General features: G+C 41.7%; 2 protein-coding genes across 2 annotated transcripts; one reads left to right on the plus strand and one right to left on the minus strand.

Moving 5' to 3' along the window:
- Positions 1-362: 362 nt before the first annotated feature.
- LOC110529802 (serine/threonine-protein phosphatase PP1-beta catalytic subunit) lies at positions 363-12413 on the plus strand. Its single transcript, XM_021612339.2, has 8 exons — positions 363-527; positions 8627-8758; positions 9250-9480; positions 10119-10223; positions 10297-10368; positions 10442-10593; positions 10680-10814; positions 10900-12413. Exons 1-8 carry the CDS (start codon positions 476-478, stop codon positions 11002-11004), a joined length of 984 nt encoding a protein of 327 aa, XP_021468014.1. The 5' UTR covers positions 363-475; the 3' UTR covers positions 11005-12413.
- A 726-nt stretch (positions 12414-13139) lies between these two features.
- bpnt1 (bisphosphate nucleotidase 1) lies at positions 13140-22279 on the minus strand. The gene is given in 9 exon segments (NM_001160613.2): positions 13140-13352; positions 13450-13555; positions 17537-17737; positions 17913-18004; positions 20300-20348; positions 20476-20583; positions 20718-20822; positions 20932-21053; positions 22241-22279. Coding segments are annotated over 8 exon segments (930 nt in total). The 5' UTR covers positions 21052-21053; positions 22241-22279; the 3' UTR covers positions 13140-13203.
- Positions 22280-26219: the final 3940 nt, after the last annotated feature.

A 26219-nucleotide genomic window follows, 5' to 3' on the forward strand; every position in this document is an offset into this window, starting at 1 on the left:
TGTGAGCCCCTATGAATTACCAGGATGAATAGGTCAGCGTAACCCAAGCCCATTGCAATAGAAGTTGGAGCCATTGTCCATGGAGATTAACAAAGAGAGAAAGGGGGGGTATTTTATTGAGGGTACACAACAAGTTGCCTCACCATGTTAATATTTGATAGAGCTATGATAGAGGGGTTACAATAAAAGTAATGGATATCCCCAAATTATGTTAATAAACTTAGAATGTACTTTGTTTGCAGGCAGGTCAGCTTCAATGAAGGGTAAAGAAAGCTACCTGCAAAATGTTTTGTACCCCCAAATACGATTTAAAAAAAGCTCGTACCGTACTGCTGGTTACAAATCTTTGCCAAAATACAGAAAGCCTGAGTGAACCAAAATAAACTACACCGTTTGTACAGTAGTAGACCACGCCCTCTGCTGGTGAGCACGACGTAGTTCTCTCTGCGTAGTAGTTTTTAGTGTTTCAAAGAAAATGGCGGAAAGCGAGCTCAACGTTGACAGCATCATCTCTCGATTGCTTGAAGGTATGCTGTTTTTGTTTTGCAATTAACCGTGTGGTTACTTGGTGGGGACAGCAAAGAAAAAGGATGTAACAATTTTATGTCATTTTCAGGTGTCGAAGAACGAATGTAAAATCATATTTGGTGACGCCAGTTGACTTTGCTTGCTAACTAACGCGTCAGAGGAGAAAGGTGGGACTGGGAGAGTGGTTCAACAAACTAGTGACTTTAGCCTTAGCTAACTGTGTTATGCCCTGTTTAGGTAACTACCATTTTACTGTAACTAGTTAGTTAATTTGCCAAAAAAGCAACATCTGTTTGAATATAAATATATGCTGTCACATTTGATTTGTGTTATGCTAGCTAACGCGGTGTGTTACAGTAACGTTAGATATATGATCAAGCAAGCAAACGTTACTCTAGTTTACGAAATTAGCTAGTTAGATACTCTTTGCCTAGCGCAGGACATGGATGTTATTTATATATATATGTGTATGCACATTTTTATTGCTCGTGTTAGCTTTTAAATCTTGATGAGAGGGGGCTTTGCCAGCGTGAACACACACCCCTCTCCGTCCGTGTTGCTAGGTAGTCAGTTAAGCTAGCTAGATTCAGATTTGTTTTCAACGCAGGGCTGTATAGGGGCTATTACGTTGTTAGTGAAGTAAGAATGCCTCTAACTTAGTCATATCTATGTGTAACGTTATAGGTAGCAATAACACAGAAAAGCCCGAGTTAGCTAGTATGCGTCAACTCGAGCAGTCACAACATTGCTTTAACCTGCCATTGACGTCTACTCAGTTTCGCATCTGTAGCGAGTTAGTCATTTTACAAACTGCTTTCAATGTTGGTTTGGTATGTACCCACCTGGGCGTTTTATTTTCTGTACTGAAATCACCTTTGGAAGATGTCACACTTCAGCCGACATGAAAAGCATGTTTTGTCTGGATTTCTTTTTTCATATAAATTGTTGAGATGTTGAAGACCACAGTTAACCTGATATTACACGCTGTACATTTTGCCATCAAACACCTTTTCGTGACACTGTCCCACTTGGAACACTCAGCAAAAGTGACAACCACCTGTTTTATTCAGTTCAGCACATTGCTGAACTGAAATTGCAGGCCTTTGAAAAATCCCAATTAGGGATGTTAATGGATAACCTTTCATTGGTTAGCCCAATTGGTTAGCCCTGGAAAATACACTTGACCAGTCATGCTTACCAGTCTATCGGTTAATTTTCATAATTGTGAGGAATAAAATTGGTGTGTGTGTAGTTTTACATTGGTCTTCATGTATCTTATTTGTCACATTTGCAAAGCATACAGAGCCTAGTTTTAGGAACGGAATAGCCTATCACCTGTCAGACAGTGCGGAAGCAGCTCCTAAAAAAGGCTGGTACAGGAGTGGAAAGTGCTACTATTTTTATTTTTATTTCTAAATCTCAACTAGCTCACCTCCCGTTCCCCAATCGAGTGTATAGGCTATAGTCAACGGTAGGCAGGCTATCAACGAGTCCCCCACCACTTTGCAATGTGAGCTTGAAGCAGTATAATTGTTTGAAACCCAATCGTTTGACTTATTTCAAATAATGAGGCATTTAAAGTAAAAATCAAATGTTATTAGTCACATGAGCCGAATACAACTGCTTACTTACGAGCCGCTAACCAACAATGCAGTTTAAAAATATATATAAGAACTAAAAGTAACAAGTAATTAAAGAGCAGCAGTAAAATAATGATAGCAAGACTATATACAGGGGGGCACTGGTTAGTTGAGGTCATATGTACATGTAGATAGAGTTATTAAAGTGACTATGCATAGATAACAGCTACTCTCTGATGTTAAGAAGCCTATTGGACCTAGACTTGGTGCTTCGGTACTGCTTGCCGTGCGGTAGCAGAGAGAACAGTCTATGACTAGGGTGTCTGGAATCTTTTTAGGGCCTTCCTCTGACACCGCCTGGTATAGAGGTCCTGGATGGCAGGAAGCTTGGCCCCAGTGATGTACTGGGCCGTTCGCACTACCCTCTTGTAGTGCCTTGGGGTCAGAGCCCGAACAGTTGCCATACCAGGCAGTGACGCAACCAGTCAGGATGCTCTCGATGGTAGAACCTTTTGAGGATTTGAGAACTCATGCCAAATCTTTTCAGTCTCCTGAGGGGGAATAGGTTTTGTCGTGCCCTCTTCGTGACTGTCTTGGTGTGCTTGGACACCAAGGAACTTGACGCTCTTAACCCTGCTCCACTGCAGCCCCGTCGATGAGAATGGGGGTGTTTCTGGTCCTCTTTTTTCCTGTAGTCCACAATCATCTCCTTTATCTTGATCATGTTGAGGTAGAGCTTGTTGTCCTGGCACCACACGACCTGGTCTCTGACCTCCCTATAGGCTGTCTCATCGTTGTCGGTGATCAGGTTTACCACCGTTGTGTCATCGGCAAACTTAATGATGGTGTTGTGCCTGGCCGTGCAGTCATGAGTAAACATGGAGTACAGAAGGGGACTGAGCACGCACCCTTAAGGGGCCCCTGTGTTGAGGATCAGCGTGGCGAATATGTTGTTACCTACCCTTACCACCTGGGGGTGGCCCGTCAGTAAGTCTAGAATCCAGTTGCAGAGGGAGGTGTTTAGTCTCAGGGTCCTTAGCTTATTGATGAGCTTTGAGGGCAGTATGGTGTTGAATGCTGAGCTGTAGTCAATGAATAGCATTCTCACAGGTGCTATTTTTGTCCAGGTGGGAAAGGGCAGTGTGGAGTGCAATCTCTGTGGATCTGTTGGAGTGGTATGCAAATTGAAGTGGGTCTAGGGTTTCTGTGATAATGGTGTTGATGTGAGCAATGACCAACCTTTCAAAGCACCTCATGGCTACAGACGTGAGTGCTATGGGTTGGTAGTCCATTAGGCAGGTTACCTTAGTGTTCTTGGGCACAGGCTAGAGGTTGACCGATTATGATTTTTCAACGCCGATACTGATTATTGGAGGACCAAAAACAGCCTATACCAATTAATCGGACGATTTATTTTATATATATATATATATATATATAATATTGTCATTATTACAAAATATATATATATATATATATATATATATATATATTGTAATAATGACAATTACAACAATACTGAATGAACACTTATTTTCACTTAATATAATACATCAATAAAATCAATTTAGCCTCAAATAAATAATGAAACATGTTCAATTTGGTTTAAATACTACAAAAACAAAGTGTTGGAGGAGAAAGTAGAAGTGCAATATGTGCCATGTAAGAATGCTAACGTTTAAGTTCATTGCTCAGAACATGAGAACATATGAAAGCTGGTGGTTCCTTTTTAACAGGAGTCTTCAATATTCCCAGGTAAGAAGTTTTAGGTTGTAGTTATTATAGGAATAATAGGACTATTTCTCTATACCATTTGTATTTCATTAACCTTTTGACTATTGGATGTTCTTATAGGCACTTTAGTATTGCCAGTGTAACAGTATAGCTTCCGTCCCTCTCCTCGCTCCTACCTGGGCTCGAACCAGGAACACATCGACAGCAGCCACCCTTGAAGCAGTGTTACCCATGCAGAGCAAGGGGAACAACCACTCCCAAGTCTCAGAGCAAGTGACGTTTGAAACGCTATTAGCGTGCACCCCGCTAACTAGCTGGCCATTTCACATCGGTTACACCTGCCTAATCTCGGGAGTTGATAGGCTTGAAGTCATAAACAGCGCAATGCTTGAATCACAACAGAGCTGCTGGCAAAACGCACGAAAGTGCTGTTTGAATGAATGCTTACGAGCCTGCTGGTGCCTACCATCGCTCAGTCAGACTGCTCTATCAAATCATAGACTTAGTTATAACATAACACACAGAAATACGAGCCTTAGGTCATTAATATGGTCAAATCCGGAAACTATCATCTCGAAAACGACGTTTATTCTTTCAGTGAAATACGGAACCGTTCCAAATTTTATCTAAGGGGTGGCATCCATTAGTCTAAATATTCCTGTTTCATTGCACAACCGAGGCAGTTAACCCACCGTTCCTAGGCCGTCATTGAAAAGAAGAATGTGTTCTTAACTGACTTGCCTAGTTAAATAAAGGTGTAAAAAAAACACAAAAAACAGACTAAATCGGTGTCCATAAATACATATTTCCGATTGTTATGAAAACTTAAAATCGGCCCTAATTAATCGGCCATTCCGATTAATCGGTCGACCTCTAGCACAGGCACTATGATGGTCTGCTTAAAACATGTTGGTATTACAGACTCGGACATGGAGACGTTTAAAATGTCAGTGAAGACACTTGCCAGTTGGTCAGTGCATGCTTGCAGTACACGTCCTGGTAATCCGTCTGGCCCTGCGGCCTTGTGAATGTTGACCTGTTTAAAGGTCTTACTGACATCGGCTGCGGAGAGCATGATCACACAGTCTTCCGGCACAGCTAGTGCTCTCGTGTATGTTTCAGTGCAATTTTCCTCGAAGCGAGCATAGAAGTAGTTTAGCTCGTCTGGTAGGCTCGTGTCACTGGGCAGCTCTCGGCTGTGCTTCCCTTTGTAGTCTGTAATGGTTTACAAGCCCTGCCACATCCAACGAGCATCAAAGCCGGTGTAGTACGATTCGATCTTAGTCCTCTATTGATGCTTTGCCTGTTTGATGGTTTGTCGGGTGGCATAGCGGGATTTCTTATAAGACTCCAGCTCCGTGAAAGCGGCAGCTCTAGCCTTTAGCTCAATGTGGATGTTGCCTTTTATCCATGGCTTCTGGTTGGGGTATGTACTAGAGGGCGACCGATTAATCGGCATGGCCGATTTAATTAGGGGGACGCCGATTACATTGCAATCCACAAGGAGACTGCATGGCAGGCTGACCACCTGTTACGCGAGTGCAGCATCAAAATGACCTGGTGGATGCAAGGAGCCAGGCTAAGTTGCTAGCTAGCATTGATTATATTTTATAAGATAAGTTTAATCTTCACTTAATGACTAGTTAACTACACATAATTGATGATATTCCTAGGTTATCTAGCTTGTCCTGCGTTGCATATAATCAATGTGGTGCCTGTTAATTTATCATCGACTCACAGCCTACTTCGCCAAACGGGTGATGATTTAACAAAAGTGCATTCGCTAAAAAAGCAAAATCGTTGCACAAATGTACCCAACCATAAACATCAATGCCTTTCTTAAAATCAATACACAGAAGTATAATTGTTTTTTACCTGCATATTTAGTTAAAATAAATTAATGTTAGCAGGCTATATTAACTAAGGAAATTGTCACTTCTCTTGCGTTCAGTGCAAGCGGAGTCGGGGTATATGCAGCAGTTTGGGCTGCCCGGCTCGTTACAAACTGTGTGAAGACCATTTCTTCCTAACAAAGACCATAATTAATTTGCCAGAATTTTACATAATTATGACATAGCATTGAAGGTTGTGCAGTGTAACAGCAATATTTAGACTTAAGGTTGCCACCCGTTCAATAAAATACAGAACGGTTCCGTATTTCACTGAAAGAATAAATGTTTTGTTTTTGAAATAATACTTTACAGATTTGACCATATTAATGACCAAAGGCTCATATTTCTGTGTGTTTATTATATTATAATTAAGTTTGAGTTGATATTTGATAGAGCAGTCTGACTGAGCGGTGGTAGGCAGCAGCAGGCTCGTAAGCATTCATTCAAACAGCACATTACTGCGTTTGCCAGCAGCTCTTAGCAATGCTTGAAGCACCGCGCTGTTTATGACTTCAAGCCTATCAACTCCCGAGATTAGGCTGGCAATACTAAAGTGCCTATAGGAATATCCAATAGTCAAAGGTATATGAAATACAAATGGCATAGAGTGAAATAGTCGACGTGTCATTATTCCTATAATAACTACAACCTAAAACTTCTTAACTGGTAATATGTTCTGAGCAAGGAACTTAAACATTGGCTTTTTTTACATGGCACATATTGCACTTTTACTTTCTCCTCCAACACTGTGTTTTTGTATTATTTAAACTAAATTAAACATGTTTCATTATTTATTTGAGGCTACGTTGATTTTATGTATTATATTAAGTTAAAATAAGTGTTCATTGTTCATTCAGTATTGTTGTAATTGTCATTTACATATATATATATATATATATATATATATATCCCGAAACATATTCCAGTCTGTGCTAGCAAAACAGTTCTGTAGCTTAGCATCATTTCTTACCGTGCTTCAAAGGTAGCCAAGCCAAAATCTCACTATAGAAACATGGAGGCAATTATTTCATAAGGACTTCATTGTGCCATTAACCAGCCTTTCTCTCGGTTTTTATATCAACTTTCTTTGTTTTTCCAGAAGCCAAATGTACAATCCTAGTCATATTAGCAACCCATCCAAGTGGTTGCTATTAGATTCCCCCTCTTTCTAAGTATATAAGAGATTTTTGTCTGTCACATATGGAACTCCTCACATTAGGTGCGCTGTTTAGAATTTTTTTTTTCATGCAAATGTTTGAAAATAACATTTTATTAGCTGACGACAGGCTTGCTGTTGTTGCATGTTTCCATTAAGCTCTTATTGAAAAATGTCAGTTCCTTGTATGCATGCATAGTATTTTCTGTTGATCATGTCATTTTAAAAAAGAAAAACAATTCTGACAATGAGGGTCAGTTACTCGGCACGGAAATGTGTTTGCTCAGCAGCAAAATGGACATCCTTAATCCCAATTCAATTCCATCCAGACCACTAGCAGGGAGCTTGCCTAAGTCACCTAGTGACTCCCTGAAAAGTATTAGCCAAACTAATTGTGGGCTCCCAAGTGGCGCAGTGGTGTAAGGCACTGCATCTCAGTGCTAGAGCCGTCACTACAGACACTGGTTTGAATCCAGGAGGCCCCGGTGCTCAACTGAGCAAGAGGACAAGTACATTTGTGCCTAGTTTGAGAAACAGACGCTTCACAAGTCCTCAACTGGCAGCTTCATTAAATAGTACTCGCAAAACACCAGTCTCAACGTCAACAGTGAAGAGGCAACTCCGCGGGTGTTGCAAGAAAAGCCTTCTCAGTCTGGCCAATAAAAATAAAAGATTAAGATGGGCAAAATAACAGACACTGGACAGCGGAAGATTGGAAAAAAGTGTTATGGACAGACTTATTTAAGTTTGAGGTGTTCGGATCACAAAGAAGAACATTCGTGGGATGCAGAAAAAAGGAAAAGTTGCTGGAGCAGTGCTTGACCCCATCTGTCAAGCATGGTGGAGGCAATGTGATGGTCTGGGGGTTCTTTGGTGGTGGTGAATTGGGAGATTTGTACAGGATAAAAGGGATCTTGAAGGAAGGGTAACATTCCATTTTGCAACGCCATGCCATACCTTGTGGACGGCGCTTAATTGGAGCCAATTTCCTCCTCCAACAGGACAATGACCCAAAACACTGCTCCAAACTATGCAGGAACTATTTAGGGAAGAAGCCGTCAGCTGGTATTCTGTCTGTGCTGGCCACTCCATTATTGTCACCGGATCTCAACCCTATTGAGCTTGGGAGCAGTATGTTACGTAAGAAGTGCCCATCAAGCCAATTTGTGGGAGGTGCTTCAGGAAGCATAGGGTGAAATATCTTCAGATTACCTCAACAAATTGACAACTAGAATGCCAAAGGTCTACAAGGCTGTAATTCCTGCAAATGGACGATTCTTTGGCAAAAGAAAAGTTTGAAGGACACCATTTCAATTAAAAATCATTATTTATAACCTTGCCAATGTCTTGACTATATTTCCTATTCATTTTGCAACTCATTTCATGTATGTTTCCATGGAAAACAAGAACATTTCTAAGTGACCCCAAACTTTTGAACGGTAGTGTACATGTCGTCGTCGGTTCTTTTTTAAAACATCTCGACAAAGTCGGGACAACCCTACTGTCTATGAATTTGACTGGTTACACTTCTCCAGCCCTGTCCCTCAGCTGTTTAACGAAACAGGTGGGGCGAACACTTTGTTTCAACAGCAGATTGCCACTTTAAGTGGTTGCATATTCTGCACTGGTTTGAAGACAATGAAAAGCACATTACACATTTAAAGCCAGCACGATTTAAAATGGAGAGAAGGGTCATGACTCGTGGTTGTGATTGATAGCCCTATCTTTCTCTCAAGTACGAGGATGTCGTCCAGGGAAGATAGTCCAGATGACGGAGGCGGAGGTGCGGGGGTTGTGCATCAAGTCCCGGGAGATCTTCCTCAGTCAGCCCATTCTACTGGAGCTGGAGGCTCCGCTCAAAATCTGCGGTCAGTACAATGAATTATTCCTCTTCCTTCCTACTGCTATATCCTTACTCCTGGGCCCTCTTTCTTTCCCCCTGAGAGGACAAATAGCATATGAGAAATAGCAGGGTTAGAAAAATATCAGCTGTCTGAATAAAGACATAGGCCTAATGTTTGTGAATTTACATGAACGTGAAAAGGGCATCCTCGCCCACACACAGTTGTCTTTAAACCAACATGTCAGAGAGAAAGGAGAGGCTAGGATAACACATTGGAGAGATATAGGCCTAGCTCAGTAAGTAGAGCAGTAGGATGTAAGTGGTATGTGTCTCCCTCAAGTGTCTGCTGCTCTACAGGATGTGGCCATCTCCCTTCCAGCAAGGACAATCTGGATCAAGCTCACTCTCCACTCCTGCCAATTGTCCAGGCTATGTCAATCTCAATGTGACTACCCTGGATAAAGAACCTAAAATAATGGTTGTCTCATAACCTCTCTGCTCTCGTTCTCCCACTAGGTGATATCCATGGCCAGTACACAGACCTGCTGCGGCTCTTTGAGTACGGGGGCTTCCCGCCGGAGGCTAACTACCTTTTCCTGGGAGACTACGTGGACCGAGGCAAGCAGTCCCTGGAGACCATCTGTCTACTGCTGGCCTACAAGATCAAATACCCCGAGAACTTCTTCCTACTCAGAGGCAACCACGAGTGTGCTTCCATCAACCGCATCTACGGTTTCTATGATGAGTGTAAGACAGGAAGCAGTGTCTCTCACACACATACACACCCTGAATCGGTTATCTTTCTGTGTCTGCGGCACTTTTTGTGGAAAGGGCCAACACACAAATGGAATTCATAATGGCAATGGTTTTGTGTTCTCTACTGAGTATACCAAACATTAGGAACACCTTCCTAATATTGAGTTGCACCACCTCAGAACAGTCTCTATTCATCTGGGCATGGACTCTACAAGGTGTTGAAAGTGTTCCACGGGGATGCTGGCGCATGTTGACTCCAATGCTTCCCACAGTTGTGTCAAGTTGGCTGGATATATTTGGGGTGGTGGACCATTCTTGATACACACGAGAAACTGTTGAGCGTTATAAACCCAGCAGTGTTGACATAATCAAACCGGTGAGCCTGGCACCTACCATACCCAATTCAAAGGCACAAACAATCCAGTCTCAATTGTCTCTAGGCTAAAAACAAAAAGCTACGCTCATATTGTTCATCAATATTGATTTGAAGTGGATTTAACAAGTGACATCAGTAAGGGATCATAGCTTTCACCTGGTGTCATGGAAAGAGCAGGTGTTCTTAATGTTTTATATACTCCTTTATGCATTACTTTATGTAATTCCATGTCTTTCTATGTTGTGTACCCCAGGCAAACGCAGATTCAACATAAAGCTGTGGAAGACCTTCACAGATTGCTTCAACTGTCTGCCCATCGCCGCTATAATCGATGAGAAGATCTTCTGCTGCCATGGAGGTATTCGTGGGTGCTTTTCTATCAATTATTTTTCTATGAATATTATTAATTCACAATCATCCCTCTTCCTCAGGTCTCTCTCCTGATCTACAGTCCATGGAGCAAATTCGACGCATCATGAGGCCAACTGATGTCCCTGACACAGGTGTGTAAACGTGTGTGTGTGTGGTACATGTGCCGTATTTGTGGTGGCTCTGACTGCACTCTCTCTGTGCTAGGACTGCTGTGTGATCTGCTGTGGTCGGATCCAGACAAAGACGTGCAGGGATGGGGGGAAAACGACCGGGGTGTCTCCTTCACCTTTGGGGCTGACGTGGTCAGCAAGTTCCTCAACCGCCACGACCTGGACCTCATCTGCAGAGCCCACCAGGTAGAGCCTAATGTATGATGGCTATGTTCATGTGGATGCATCTCTAAAGAAGGTTCATTAACTCATGTGTTGTTCTGTACTGGAAGGTTGTTGAGGACGGCTATGAGTTTTTTGCCAAACGGCAGCTGGTGACGCTGTTCTCGGCTCCCAACTACTGCGGGGAGTTTGATAACGCTGGGGGCATGATGAGCGTTGACGAGTCCCTCATGTGTTCCTTTCAGGTGAGAACTCGCACGTAAACACACTTACTGTGGATGAGTCTCCCAATGCTGGAAACAAACTGAGTATTAATACTTTCTCTCTCAGATTTTGAAGCCGTCAGAGAAAAAAGCTAAGTACCAGTATGGAGGGGTGAACTCGGGACGCCCCGTAACCCCGCCCCGTACTGCCCAAGCCCCCAAGAAGAGGTGAGCGTCTGGCCCCCCTCCCCCCCGTCACGCATCCTCCTCGCACCCTTTCCCCTGCTGTCCCCTCCCTCCCATCTATAGGAAGCGCTCTAGCCCCCCCTGACCCCCACTCACCTCTTTCATATATGTGTAAAACATAAAATCTTTGCTGTGAACTTTTGTTTTTTTATTCATAATGACTTGTGGATTTTCAATGCTATGAAATGTGTTGCTCAGGTTAAGGTGCAGCAATACGATACAAACCTTTTGTGGAAAGGGGCAACACATTTGGAACGGACGCTTTTCTGCCTTCAATGAAACATAGTAAAAAGTATAGCTTATTATTTGAGTGAGGTGGGTTCTTTACCCCCAGCCAACAACGTTAATTCTTCCAGACCTATAACGTTTCCAGACCCTTGCATTTTCCCTGCTAATGCGTATGTAACCTTCTCACAATATTACTAATAACATGTCATTTTCCTCCCACATTTTGGCTACAGTAACTGATTGGAATGGTTTAGCCTCCTAGTGAGTTTGGAGAATGTCATTTTCACCCTGTTGGACTCAATGTTCTCTTTATGCGGACACTAATGAAGTTTTAACAAAATTACTTTGAAAGTACCCATACAAATGCATATGATCAGAACCATACAAAATGATGGTATATACACACACGGGGCATGTATTGCGTACACATTCTATACAGAGAAGTACTAGTACAGTTAAGGTTGTGTGTACTAACTCAAAGGGCTCACAAATGGGTGTTCCAAATGCCTGTTGGTTTTGTTATGGACATTGTTTTTACTGTATGCCTGTGAGAATGCATAGATGGTTGTGGCTTGGGAAGTTAAAGGCAAGACATTCAAGGCACCTGGTTTCAATTGGTGTTCAGTAGCCTATTATTTTTCTCACACACACACGACCAGTTGGCCACAAGACTATTTCCATTTTTTAAGTGCTATTTTCAGCATTGCCCCTGCAGTTATTGTAAACATGAAATATTACACAAGGAGGTCAGCTCATGTTTACCAAGCTAGCAGAGATGGCACTTTTTACTCGGCAGTGTCAGTTACTTAGACATTGCTGCCCCCTAGAGGTAGATTGACCGCCTAAAGAGGTTGAAGACATCAACAACAAGCAAGGCATCAGAATGCATGAGCCAGTGAGTATATCTACTTGGTGGACCCTTTCCTGTATGCTGATTCCAATATCTGGTTCAGAATTATTATTCTCATCCAACTAATGAGCTTACTAAGGAATATTTGAAATAACATTTTAGTTTGAGTTAGGGCATATCTTGCCTTTTGCCTTGTTCTCATTTATCGGTCTCTATTCAAGTTGGAAACTGTCATTGTTTTTAAACAGTTTTGAGATTTGTACAAGTTTGTTTCAGAATCTTTGAATGGAATAAATGGAACAGTGCTGTTGACCCTGCCTCATGTGTCATTATCCTTTAAGGTGCCTTTCAAACCAGTGCATCAGAGGGCCTAGTGTTGTCTTCCAGAAAGGTATTACGTTGTATGTCAGCCAATTACAAATTTAGAACAGCGATTTTTACCAAGTCGTTTGGACATGGTTAAGGCCAAGTCTGTCTGACACCAGCTCTCGAAGTCCTCTGACTTGTAGTCACAGGTATCAGGCTTGCTTACTTTTATGCCATACCATTTTGGTAATTATTTAATTTAACCCTTATTTTACCAGGTAAGTTGACTGAGAACTCATTCTTATTTACAGCAACAACCTGGGGAATAGTTATAGGGGAGAGGAGGGGGGATGAATGAGCCAATTGTAAACTCGGGATGATTAGGTAACCGTGATGGTCTGAGGGCCAGATTGGGAATTTAGCCAGGACACTGGGGTTAACGCCTCTACTCTTACAATAAGTGCCATGGGATCTTTAGTGACCAGACACCTGTTTAACATCGTCTCCAATCAAGGGACAAACCCAGCAGTGGGATGCAGGGGGGTATGCTGCTGGCCGAATCAGTCTGGGCTGTTAATGTTATGTAGAAATGTCTAGTAATTTTTTTTTTAAAACAAGTGTCAAATATGGCCTGATTTTCCTAGTCAACCATATACACAGTATAAAAGTGCAGTGTTGTTTTTAACACTGAAGTGCAATATGTTACACAGGTTATTATATAAATAAACATACGATTCATGATTAAAGAACATTTTATACTAATTTGTTTTTGGACAATGCGTGGTACAGTAAATTTATCAATCAGGGCTTGAGAGCCTGCAGGACTGACTGGGGCACTCTGCTGGCATAATACTGGTGGTTGCGTAGAGTGGCCAGCACCCCAGCGGAGTTCATGTGCTTCACGTTAGCATCATAACACAATGCACTGCCATGCATGTCTGTCAGCTTACCTGCAGAGGGACAGACAAAAAACAAAATGGCAGGCAACATTACGGTCCTTACTCATAATTAGGAGGTACTTTCAGTAAGAGGAAGATTGTTGCTTACCTCCTACTGCATGCAGGATGGCTTCAGGGGCACATGTGTCCCACTTTTTAGTTCCTAGACTGGCAAATACATAAGCTGAAGCCTTCCCCTCCACAAGCTGAATAATCTACACAAAGATAGGGTGCAACAGAGTAGTAAGAATTCATTTTATAAGTGTATTCAAACTATTCATACCGACTTATTCCAAAGTGTTACAGCCAGAATTCAAAAACACCCATCTACACACACAACACTGCAAATTTATTGAAAATTAAATGTCATTTCTATAAATATTCACACCACTGAATACCACAATACATGTTAGAATCACCTTTGGCAGTGATTAGTTGAATAGACAGAGTGAATGATGAAGGCCAGTGATGAAGATGTCTAGTTGGCACCGAGGCCCAGTGTGATTAATGGCATTGTTTGAATGACTGACCATCTGTGGGCCACAGTGGTAATCTCGAAGAGACAGTCCCACAGACGTCCTAAGGTCACTGAAGCCAGGAGAGGTGAAGATTTGAATCAACAAAATTAATGTTACTATGTGAATTCAAGAGTTCATAAAGAACTATGAATTTTGATGTTTCATTGTACTGTAAGTGCTGTGGATTTGTTAGAGAAACTGTTATTCTGTTCGTTGGACAGCGGAAAGTTCAAAGGGGAACAACAACGATGTGCTCTTATCATAGTGTTGATATGTGATAATTAGATTAGAGAACGTGTCTGAAGTTATGACTTTTGTTTTGTTTTGGGCCTTGCAAATTGATGTTAAATTAGACGATGGGAGATACTGGGATTTATCGCTCTTAGAAAAATAAAAGCTTGTCTTAAACTTAGGTCATGGTAGATCTCGATGTATGTTTGTATATCATAGTGATGAATTTTCTATGCCGTTAAAACAATATTTTGCATTATTTTTATCATGAAGATTTCTGGTATGACCTTGCCAAGCCGACAGCCTGGGATCGAACCCAGCTCTAATGATGCCACTCGGAAGTTCAAATCTGATCACGTTTAAATAGATACGAACCGTAGTCCTCACATTGGAGTAATTTTCCTTTAAATATTATTTGATGAGATGTCTAATAGTACATCTTATTCACAATATACAGTACCAGCCAAAAGTTGACACACCTACTCATTCCAGGGTTTTTCTTTGACTATTTTCTACATTGCAAAATAGTGAAAACATCAAAAATATGAAATTACACATCTAGAATCATGTGTTAAACAAATCAAAATATATTTTATATTTGAGATTCGTCAAAGTAACCACACTTTCTTTGCCGTGACAGCTTTGCACGCTCTTGGCATTCTCTCAACTAGCTTCATGAGGTAGTCACGTGGAATACATTTCAAGTCCATATTATGGCAAGAACAGCTCAAATAAGCAAAGAGAAACGACAGTCCGTTACTTTAAAAGACATGAAGGTCAGTCAATCCGGAACATTTCAAGAACTCTGAAAGTTTCTTCAAGTGCAAGCGCTATGATGAAACAGGCTCTCATGAGGACCGCCACAGAAAAGGTAGACGCAGAGTTACCTCTGCTGCAGAGATTAAGTTAGAGTTAAGTCAGAAATTGCAGCCCAAATAAGTGCTTAACAGAGTTCAAGTAACAGACATTTATCAACAACTGTTCAGAGGAGACTTTGTGAATCAGGCCTTCGTGGTTGAATTTCTGCAAACAAAGCACTACTAAAGGACACCAATAATAAGAAGAGACTTGCTTTGGCCAAGAAATGCAAGCAAAGGACAGACTGGTGGAAATCTGTCCTTTGGTCTGATTAGTCCAAATTTGAGATTTTTGGCTACAACAAAGACGCAGAGTAAGTGAACTGATGATCTCCGCATGTGTGGTTCCCACCGTGAAGCATGAGGAGGTGGTGTGGGGGTGCTTTGCTGGTGACAGTCTGATTTATTTAGAATTCAAGGCACACTTAACCAGCATGGCTACCACAGTATTCTGCAGCGATACGCCATCCCAGCTGGTTTGTGCTAAGTGGGACTATCATTTGTTTTGCAACAGGATAACAGGAGAGTGCAGATGACCTGGCCTCCACAATCACCTGACCTCAACCCAATTGAGATGGTTTGGGATGAGTTGGACTGCAGGAAAAGCAGCCAACAAGTGCTCATTATATGTGGGAACTCCTTCAAGACTGTTGGAAAAGCATTCCAGGTGAAGCTGGTTGAGAGAATGCAGAGTGTGCAAAAGTTGTCAAAGGGTGTCTACTTTGAATAATCTCATTTTGATTTGTTTAACACTTTTTTGGGGTACTACATTATTTCAAAGTTTATTTGTACTATTTTCTACATTGTAGAATAATGAGGAAGACAAAGAAAAACCCTTGACGAGTAGATGTGTTAACTTTTGACTGGTACTGTATGTTTTCTCTAACTGCATTTTTGAGCCAGAGTTAACTCAATCATTTAATGCTAGGACATTGATTGCAAGATATTAGCTCCTTGTCCCTTTGCCTCTTAATAATTGCATAATGGTAAACCTAAATACGTGCATCTTATAGTATTCCAAGTGGTGGCGCAAGGCTTGCAAACTTGGCTATACCCACTGGGTATGATTATGGGGCTATAGCATTCACATGATAATGGAGTCAGATGTAATATCATAGTAGGGTCATAGACCCCTAAAATAATTATGTAATCCTCAGACGAAGTGAATTTTCACGATTCTACAGTTACATCTGAGTCTTTCTGGGTAAATCTAAGCTTTGCTCACCTGGATTGTACAATATTTGCACATTCTTTAAAAACGTCAAGCTCTGTCAAGTTCGTTGTTGATCATTGCTAGATAGCCATTTTCAAATCTTGTCATAGATTTTCAAGCTGATTTAAGTCAAAACTAACTAGGGCACTCAGTAAAATTCAATGTCTTGGTAAGCAACTCCAGTGTATATTTGGCCATGTGTTTCAGGTTGTACTGCTGAAAGGTGAATGTTTCCAAGTATCTGCTGGAAAGCAGACTGAACCAGGTTTTCCTCTAGGATTTTGCCTGTGCTTAGCTCTATTCTGTTTAGGGTAAAAATAAAGTCCCTTGCCGATGAAAAGCATACCGATAACATGATGCAGCCACCACCATGCTTGAAAATATGGAGAGTGGTACTCAGTGATGCGTTGTTGGATTTGCCCCAAGCATAACACTTTGTATTCAGGATCAAGTTCATTTCTTTGCCACATTGTTTGTGCAGTATTGCTTTAGTGCCTAATTGCAAACAGGATGCATGTTTTTGAATATTTGTAATGTGTACAGGCTTTCTTCTTTTCACTCTGTCATTTCGGTTAGTATTGTGGAATAACTACAATGTTGTTGATCCATCCTCAGTTTTCTCCTATTACAGCCATTAAACAAACTGTTTTAAAGTCACCATTGGCCTCATGGTGAAATCCCTGAGCGGTTTCCTTCCTCTCTGGCAACGGAGTTAGGAAGGACTTCTGTATCTTTGTAGTGACTGGGTGTATTGATTGATACGCCATCCAAAGTGTAATTAATAACTTCACCATGCCCAAGAAGATATTCAATCTCTGCTTTTATTGTATCATTATAGTGTGTATTATTATTATTATAGAGTGTAATCGTTAAGACTGGGGAGTCTTTCAGGGTAAAAAATAAATAAACAGAATTCAGCTAAGCACAGGGAAACATCATAAAGGAAAGCCTGGTTCAGTCTGTTTTCCACCAGCCACTGGAAGAAGAATTCTTCTTTCAGCAGGACAAATCTACAAAAGGTCAAATCTACACTGGAGTTGCTTACCAAGAAAACAATGTTCCTGAGTGGCCGAGCTAAAGTTGACTTTACTTGAAAATCTACGGCAGGACCTGCAAATTGTTGTCTAGCAATGATCAACAAGGTGCTTCTACAAAGTATTTACTCAGGGGTGTGAATACGAATAAGATTTTCTGCATTTCATTTTCAACAAGTTTGCAAAAAAAAAATCTAAAAACATGTTTCCACTTTGTCATTATGGGGTATTGTGTATAGGCCAGTGACACAAAAACTCAATTTAATCCATTTGAAATTCAGGCTGTGAATACTTTCTCTGAATACATATGCATCCCTAACCTTCCCATCCCTGTATATTTCACCTTATTTCCTGCTCCGCCGACTCTTATCACATCATGAGGTTCCATGGCATCCACAGTGTCTGTGACGAGTTTGTTGCTGTGGGAACGGGTTGTGGTGACAATGCGGCGGCCATCCGGGACCTCCTGTAGCTCGAACCCGAAAGCGCCCAGTCCGGGCATTCCCCACAGAGTTCTCCCCATGTCTGCTGACTCCGCCCCCAGCTGTGGATACAAAAAAAAAAGAGGAAATTATACACTCACAGTGTATACTATAGAAAATGAAAATGAATCTCCCTATTTCAAAACATGTTCTCCCTACTGAATATGTCATGCCCTGATAGAGTGAGAGGGTATAAGGCAGAAAAATAATTTTCCGTTGTCGATTATTTGTTGGTACCTGATAATTGAAGAAGGGCTGGTTGATGACCCCAGCAATGGCCTTCCCGCCATATGCAATGCCGATCAGAACAGTCACATGATCAAGAAGCCCTGACATCATATGACAACATTTTAGCTGAAGGGAACAAATAACAGTGGACTTCACACAAGTATTGTCATCGTACTGTATAACTACACTGAACTAAAATATAAAAAACACAACATGCAACCATTTCAAAGATTTTACTGAGTTACAGTTCATATAAGGAAATCAATCAAAATACATTCATTAGGCCCTTATCTATGGATTTCACATGACTGGGCAGGGGTGGGCCTGGGAAGGCATAGGACCACCCACTTGGGAGCCATGTCGACCCCAGGCCCAGCCAATCAGAATTTGTTTTTCCCCACTAAAGGGCTTTATTACAGACAGAAATACTCCTCAGCACTCCCCCCTCAGACGATCCCGCAGGTGAAGAAGCCAGATGTGGTCCTGGACTGGCATGGTTACACATGGTCTGTGTTTGTACTGCCAAATTCTCTAAAACGACGTTGGTGGCGGCCTATGGTAGATAAACATTACATTTTCTGGCAACAGCTCTGGTGAACATTCCTGCAGTCAGCATGCCAATTGCACACTCCCTCAAAACATGAGACATCCGTGGCATTTTAGTGGACTTTTGTCCCTAGCACATGGTGCACCTGTGTAATGATCATGCTGTTTAATCAGCTTCTTGATATGCCACACCTGTCAGGTGGATGATTTATCTTGGCAAAGGAAAAATGCTCACTAACAGGGATGTAAGCTAATTTGTGCACAACATTTTTGAGAAATAAGCTTTTTGTGCACATGGAACATTTCAGGGATCTTTTATTTCAGCACATGAAACATGGACCAAACACTTTACATGTTGCGTTTATATTTTGGTTCAGTGTATTTTTCCAGCATGAAAAACAAATCAGTGAGGTAAAAGTAGTATAATGGTACAAAGTAAAAAAAAAGGGATAGAGAGAAGCCCTAGGACCCATTCCTGGTGCCTGGTTCAGCGTTTTCCACCAGACACTGGGATAAGCATTATCCTTTCAGCAGGACAATAAACTAAAACACATGGCCAAATCTACACTGGAGTTGCTTACCAGGAAAAAACTGAATGTTCCTGAATGGCTGAGTTACAGGTTTGACTTTACTTGAAAATCTACGGCAAGACCTGAAAATGGTTGTCTGGCAATGATCAATGAGGTGCTTCTACAAAGTATTTACTCAGGGGTGTGAATACTAATATGAGATTTTCTGCAATTCATTTTCAACAAATTTGCTAAAAAATTTTAAAACATGTTTTCACTTTGTCATTATGGGATATTGTGTATAGGCCAGTGACAAAAATCTCAATTTAATCCACTTGAAATTCATGCTGTAACAACATGTGGAAAGTTAAGGGATGTGAATACTTTCAGAAGGCACTGTATATTAATACATATGCATCCCTGTATATTTCACCTTATTTCCTGCTATCACATCATGAAGTTCCATGGCATCCACGGTGTCTGTGGCGAGTCTGTTGCTGTGGTTTCAACTGTTCTTCCTGCGGCTATGGAACCCTGACCTGTTCACTGGACGTGCTACCTTGTCCCGGACCTGGTGTTTTTGACTCTACCGCACCTGCTGTCGCGACCTCTGAATGCTCGATGAAAAGCCAACTGACATTTACTCCTGTTGCACCCTCTACAACCACTGTGATTATTATTTGACCCTGCCGGTCAAATATGAACATCTTGAAGAACAATCTAGCCTTAATGGCCATGAAATCTTATAATCTCCACACGATGCATCCGGAAGAGGAATGGCCACCACTCAAGAGCCTGGATCCTCTCTAGGTTCCTTCCTGGGCTCCTCCCTTTCTAGTTTTTCCTAGCTGCCTTTCTAGTTTTTCCTAGCCACCTTGCTGTTTTGGGGTTTTAAGCTGGGTTTCTGTATAAGCATTTTGTAACATCTGCTGAAAATAAACTTGATTTGATGCCCAAGCATTTCTCCTTTACCCTCCCTCTCCACCTATTCTGCTCTCGTCCCTCCCAGTCCAAATGCCCTCCCTCCATCACCATACGGATAGCCGTGCCGAGAAACTGGGCGTCCGACCCCGTGTGACACATCTGATTTGGCAGGTAGAAACACTTTGCTGCTGCTAAGCAGGGAAGAAAGAATAATGGGATGAAGAAAGATAGGAGAGTGAGAGAGACAGAGAGCAAACAGGGAATCAGCACTGATGATTATGTTGGAGATGTTAATGTTAAGACTGAATGAAAGAAGGGGGAACAGGTTGTCGTCAAATATGTTCTACCCTCTTATGGCTTTGAGTCAGTGACTCTTATCACAGAGTGACTGGCAAAAATAATAACAAGTTTATTTACCTTCAGTGTATTCTTTGGTGCCATCAAGGGGGTCGACCCACACAACCAGCTAAAAAGACAAATTCAAATCTGCCATTCAAACACAGAAACATAGCTGGAATGAGCAGTCAGTACCCAGAAAATAATCAAAATCAGGACATTAGGTTTCAGTTTCAGCTCTAAAGTGTCTCTCTCACCTCCTCTTCTTTCAGGGCACTGTACTCTGCTGGACAGGACTTCTGTAGGATGTCTTCAGATTGACCGCTCTCAATCAGGTCCTCTTTGACAGCCTCCTCTGGCAGATCCTGACGTGTGAGAGAGATGTTCACTGTTCAGACTAGGATGTTGTGAAACGTGTTGTGTATTCTAATCTGCAGATCAATGTTTATTTGTCAGTAACATTAGGACAGATCCTATTAATGTACATTCATATACCCACCTCCTCTCCGATTATGGTGATTTTGGGGAAGCTTTTAGACAGGGAGGCACAGATGCTCTGCTGGACCAGCCGGTCTGCCAGTGTCTGTAGATCGTTGGCCCCTGTCTGTGTACATTGAGTACAGAGAAATAATTTATAAAACAACAATCAAGCTCCATTTCACTGCCCATCAATCTCCAGCATTTTGTCCCCCTCTCCGTTCAGTCAGTCAAACCTTTTCCACGATGCCCAGCTCTCCGCTCTGAAGAACCCTTCGTACAATGGCGCCAGCCTTCTCTGCCATAGCGTAAGCCGAAGCTACCAGACGCATCAACACAGCTGGATTTCCAGACATTGCTGATGGAAAGAGAAACACCAAAGTGTAAAGCCGAGGGAGAAAGTTTCCACTATGTACCCTCGAGACTTCATTGTATCACTCACATCAGTCAACAAGTCAATGTAATCAACACACCCTCGACATGTAGTAGAGTTATGTGCAGTATTTGTGCTGTCACCATTACTTTGGCAAAATAAATAGCTTTGTGCCTAAAACACACTTTTAGGCACTAATATACTACCTGTCCTACACACACCATATCTCAATGACACACACGAAATGAAGTAGTTGCAGTAACAACGTGCCATGAGGACAATTGGCTTAACTATTGGAATTTATTAGATGGGCATGATTCTACCCTTCTGAACCCAACGGTCAAAAGGTTACTAGCTAACGTGATGGCTTACTATAATCTCTCGTGACAACATTCGCGAGAATTGTACTTCTGGGTAACCGAGGTGACTAATAGCTATCTATGTATGTGTGCGTGTTATAAGGGTGGGTATAATTTGTGGAACGATCCAACAGGAAACTGTTCCAAAAACTTCGTGAAGTACAAGGTAACATGAGCAATCCACCTAGCTGCCGAATAGGCATCAACTCACCATGTAGCATATTCTTAATGTTTGTCGACCAGAGTGAGTACAGACATTTTTCGGAATAAACATAATTTTAAAGTAATTAAATAGCCCACTCCCTAACCCGTTATTTTATTCTGCTGCTATACAACTTTGTAAGTGTTTGTTGGCAACCTTGTAATTGTTTGTTGGCAACCTTGTTATTTACGAAGTTTTTGGAACAGATTCCTGTTGGAATGTTCCACAAATTATACCCACCCGTGTTATAATGCTTACTACCACCAGAAACCTGGTGATATTGTCAAGCAAATAAGTCTGTTCTGACTTAGCCTAGGTAGTTGATAGTGCACATCTAGCGTCCATGCACTGTATCGGCTGCCCAGGCTAGTTCTGACTGTTCCCCCCCGACATTAGACTACTAGCTACTGTAGTGCCACAAGACTGCAGGAACGTTCGTAACTTAGTGCCGGTTAGATAGCTACAGTATTTAGGAAAGCGATCTAAATTGAGACAACAACATGAACGTTCAATCAGCAGCACTGAGTACACTATCTTCACTACACATTTATAGTACACCAATAACCGAGCTAGTAAGCACATTGTTAATGAAATAATATAATGGCTCTTACTAAACTCCTGAAGAGACAGCTCCGGACTTGTTGTACTGCAATGAGGTATACCGCGGCCCTGGGTGCAGGGACTTCAATATGGCTTCTTCGGTGATGTTCAACGACAGGTTGGCATCCATTAAATGTGGCATTACCGCCACCTACCCGACTGGAGTATAACTTCCTTATACTTTGCTTATTTTTATTTTTAATTTTTTTGTCTAAAATAAAGGAATACAAAAATTCAAAAAATGCCCTACCATCTAAATACCATACTCCACTATTTAAATATATTTAGTCCTACTTCAGGCCAACAGTCAAAGGATGGGACACCACCACCTAACACACCCTGTAACTCTTCTGATGTCAAGTCTCGCACACCCAAATACCTCTCTGCAGCTGCCACCACAACCTCTATGTTCTGCGACTTACGTTCCATCCCTGCAGTACAGTTGATAACCACTACTATAAATGGCCAAAATCCAATCTTACCAATATCACTTGTTAGTTTATCCCTCTGTACTGGTACAGATCTACTACTCACGCCACTCCTCTCAGGATCTCTCCCCATTGACCCATCTTCCTCTACTTTCTTCACTGCCTCAGCATATGACAACTTCTGCACTACTCTAACCCTGGAAACCTCAACCTGCCTCTCTCGCACCATGGGCACCCCTACAATTAACACATACCACTAGATTCCCCAATGCCACACATTCCTTTGTCTTATGCCCTTCTGCACACTTCTCACACCTAGGAACCCTCCTTCTACGCACTGCTGCCACATGCCCATAAGCTTGACACCTGTAACAACATATTGTGGTCGGCACAGAAACTTGTACAGGATAAGTTATATACCCTAACATCACTTTGTCGGGCAAAGACTCAACATCAAAACTCAAAAGAACAGAAAATGACTCTTCTGTTTTTCCACCCACGCCACCCTGTCTGCGATGCACCAAACAACGAGCACCACAAACACCGGGAATATTCCCTTCAGTTGGTCAGCTTTCACATTTACCGCTAATGTTACCCCAGTAATCACTCCTTTAAAAAAAATAGATCTGTAAAGAAAATAAAATCATAAATTAAGGCTTACCAGATCATTTACTTTAAGTAAGAATATGTTCAAATAGAATATAGCCTATATCTGTGACTTTATAAGTGTATTTAGACCACATTGATAAAAGGACAGGATATCTTGTGGTTCACTGAGCGGTGTCATGTACTGTATGTTACCTGGAGAATTGCATGGTGTAGGGAGAGTGAGGAGAGGTATGGCCATTCACCTCTTGTGAATGCCACTTGGCCTCATTTCCCCACAAAAGGGATTGAACCCACATGGAGGCATGCAGGTATTTTAATAACAATCATTAGATACACATTTCACCGTAGAGATGGTATTGGCCAGGTGATGAGAGGTGCCTGGTTTCCTCCAGACGTGACCACATGCATTTTATTGATGGCAATTTGAATGCACTGAGATACACTATACAGTGCATTCGGAAAGTATTCAGACCTCTTTACTTTTTACAAATTTTGTTAGGTTGCAGCCTTATTTAAAAAATTGTAAAAAATGATCCTCATAAATCTACACACAATATCCAACAATGACAAAGCGGTGGGTTTGGCGCCCTGCCAAACTTAACTGGGGGAGAAGGGCCTTGGTCAGGGAGGTGACCAAAAATCCAGTGGTCACTCTAACAGAGCTCCAGAGTTCCTCTGAGGCGATGGGAGAACATCTAGATGGAATCCACTCCTCAGTAAGAAGTACATGACAGCCCACTTGGAGTTTGCCATAAGGCACCTAAAGACTCTCAGCCCCATGAGAAACAAGATTCTCTGGTCTGATGAAACCTAGATTGAACTCTTTGTACTGAATGCCAAGGGTCATGTCTGGAAGAAACCTGGCACTGTCCCTATTGTTTTGTAACAAAATGTGGAAACAGTCAAGGTGTCTGAACACTTTCCGAATGCACTGCATATACAAAAGTATGTGGAAACCCCTTCAAATTAGTGGATTTGGCTATTTCAGCCTCACCCATTGCTGACAGATGTATAAAATCAAGCACACAGCCATGGAATCTCCATAGACAAACATTGGCAGTAGAATGGCCTTACTGAAAAGCTCAGTGACTTTCAACATGGCACTGTCATAGGATGCCACCTTTCCAACAAGTCATTTTGTCAAATTTCTGCCCCGGTAGAGCTGCCCGGTCAACTGTAAGTGCTGTTATTGTAAAGTGGGAAGGCTAGGAGCAACAACGACCACACAAGCTCACACAAGCTCACCGCCGAGTGCTGAAGCGTGTAGTGCGTAAACATCGTGGCCGGCCCGCTCTCCTGGACCGCCGACATGGCCATCTTCTTTGGCATCAACAAGGAAGTGCTGCCACTCAAGGTACGGGGAACATGCGCTGAATGATGTTACCCTCCATAAAGTAGTATCGTAGCACTATTTGTCTGTGTGTACATGTGTGTGGGAACTGATATTAGATAACCATTGTGAACAGCCTTTCATCTCTCCAGGTTAGCCTGGTTAGAGTGTGGACAGGCTAACCTAGATATGCAAGAGGACAGACTGACTATAGCCAATGCTGAGTAGGCCAAGGCTCAGGCTCAGCTGGATGAGAAACAGGCCGAGTTGGACAAAGCACAAGCCAAGTTTGATGCTGCCATGAAGGAAGAACAGGTAAGGTCCAATCCTTAAAAAAAACATTTTCTTGAATTAGAAATAATGCAAAATAAATACAAATGTATAGATAAAATAGTACAATAGAATATAGTTCACTCAGTAGATGAGTTTGTGGACTTGCTGGATGAAAAGGAAGGAAATTCAGGAATAAAATGGTGGCAGCGTCAGCACTCATTGATGGGCTTAGTGGGGAGAGAGTGCACTGGACAGAGCAGAGAAAACAGTTTAGATCACAGATCAACAAGCAGGTTACAGATAAGAGAAGGATAGCAGAAAGTTCCTTTACGTTCATTATTCTGACTGAAGGCATTATCTATATAGATGTAATACAATGCAATACAAAACAATGCACTACAGACAACATCAATAGTTTTATCTAAAAAAAGGATAACTTTTTAAATGGTTTTCTATTTTTATTTTTTATGAAATTCACTTATGTTTGCAGGTTTCCTGACAGCCATGAGGCAGGAGGTAACCAGGGCTGGGCTCTGGACACAGGCACCCTGCATAACGAAGTGCTGAAGCAGAGCAAGGAGATTACTGCCTCTCCGACTAAGTAGCCTCATGCAAAATAGTGTCATATAACAACACATGTGCTAGATGAATCTTTCTCATTGGAACTCTCAATACCATCCCTCATAATTGTGATTTATTTATTTAACCAGGAAGGGCTCATTGAGATTAAAATCTATTTTTCAAGAGCGCCCTGGCCAAGATAGGTAGCACCAAGTCATTACAAAAAAGTAAGGACAGACAACATGAAAAACTCCAAGTAATCTAGTAAAAACCATTGAATTCACAAGAGTATAACAAAATAAAAATAAAACAGCAAATTAAAAACATTGACAGGTCAGGGAATGAGCCTCAAAATCCTTCATCAGTGATTTAAAAACACCAATTGGGACAAGTTCTTCCAGTTTAAAAGTATTTTGTAAGGTGTTCCAAGACATGGCGCAGAGTACATAAAAGCCCTTTTACCAAATTCAGTTAGCAGGATAAAGTCCAGCGAACGAAGAGAGTACCCACCACATTTCTGAACAATAAAAATGCCCAAATAAAAAAGTAGTAAACCCAAAATGGCTTTGTAAATAAAAGTATACCAGTGACTGAGCCTACGAGTGACTAGAGAAGGCCAGCCAACCCTGGTATACAAGGTGCAGTGGTGTGTAAGGGTTTTGCAGTTTAAAATAAATCTCAAAGTGCCATGGTAAAGAGTGTCAATTGATCTCAAACACTGAGGGGAAGCATTCATATATAAAATATCCCCATAGTCTAGTAAAGGCATAAATGGAGCTGATACTAGCC

This window comes from Oncorhynchus mykiss, chromosome 8, assembly GCF_013265735.2.
Source record: "Oncorhynchus mykiss isolate Arlee chromosome 8, USDA_OmykA_1.1, whole genome shotgun sequence".
In the NCBI taxonomy this organism is placed as follows: domain Eukaryota; kingdom Metazoa; phylum Chordata; class Actinopteri; order Salmoniformes; family Salmonidae; genus Oncorhynchus; species Oncorhynchus mykiss.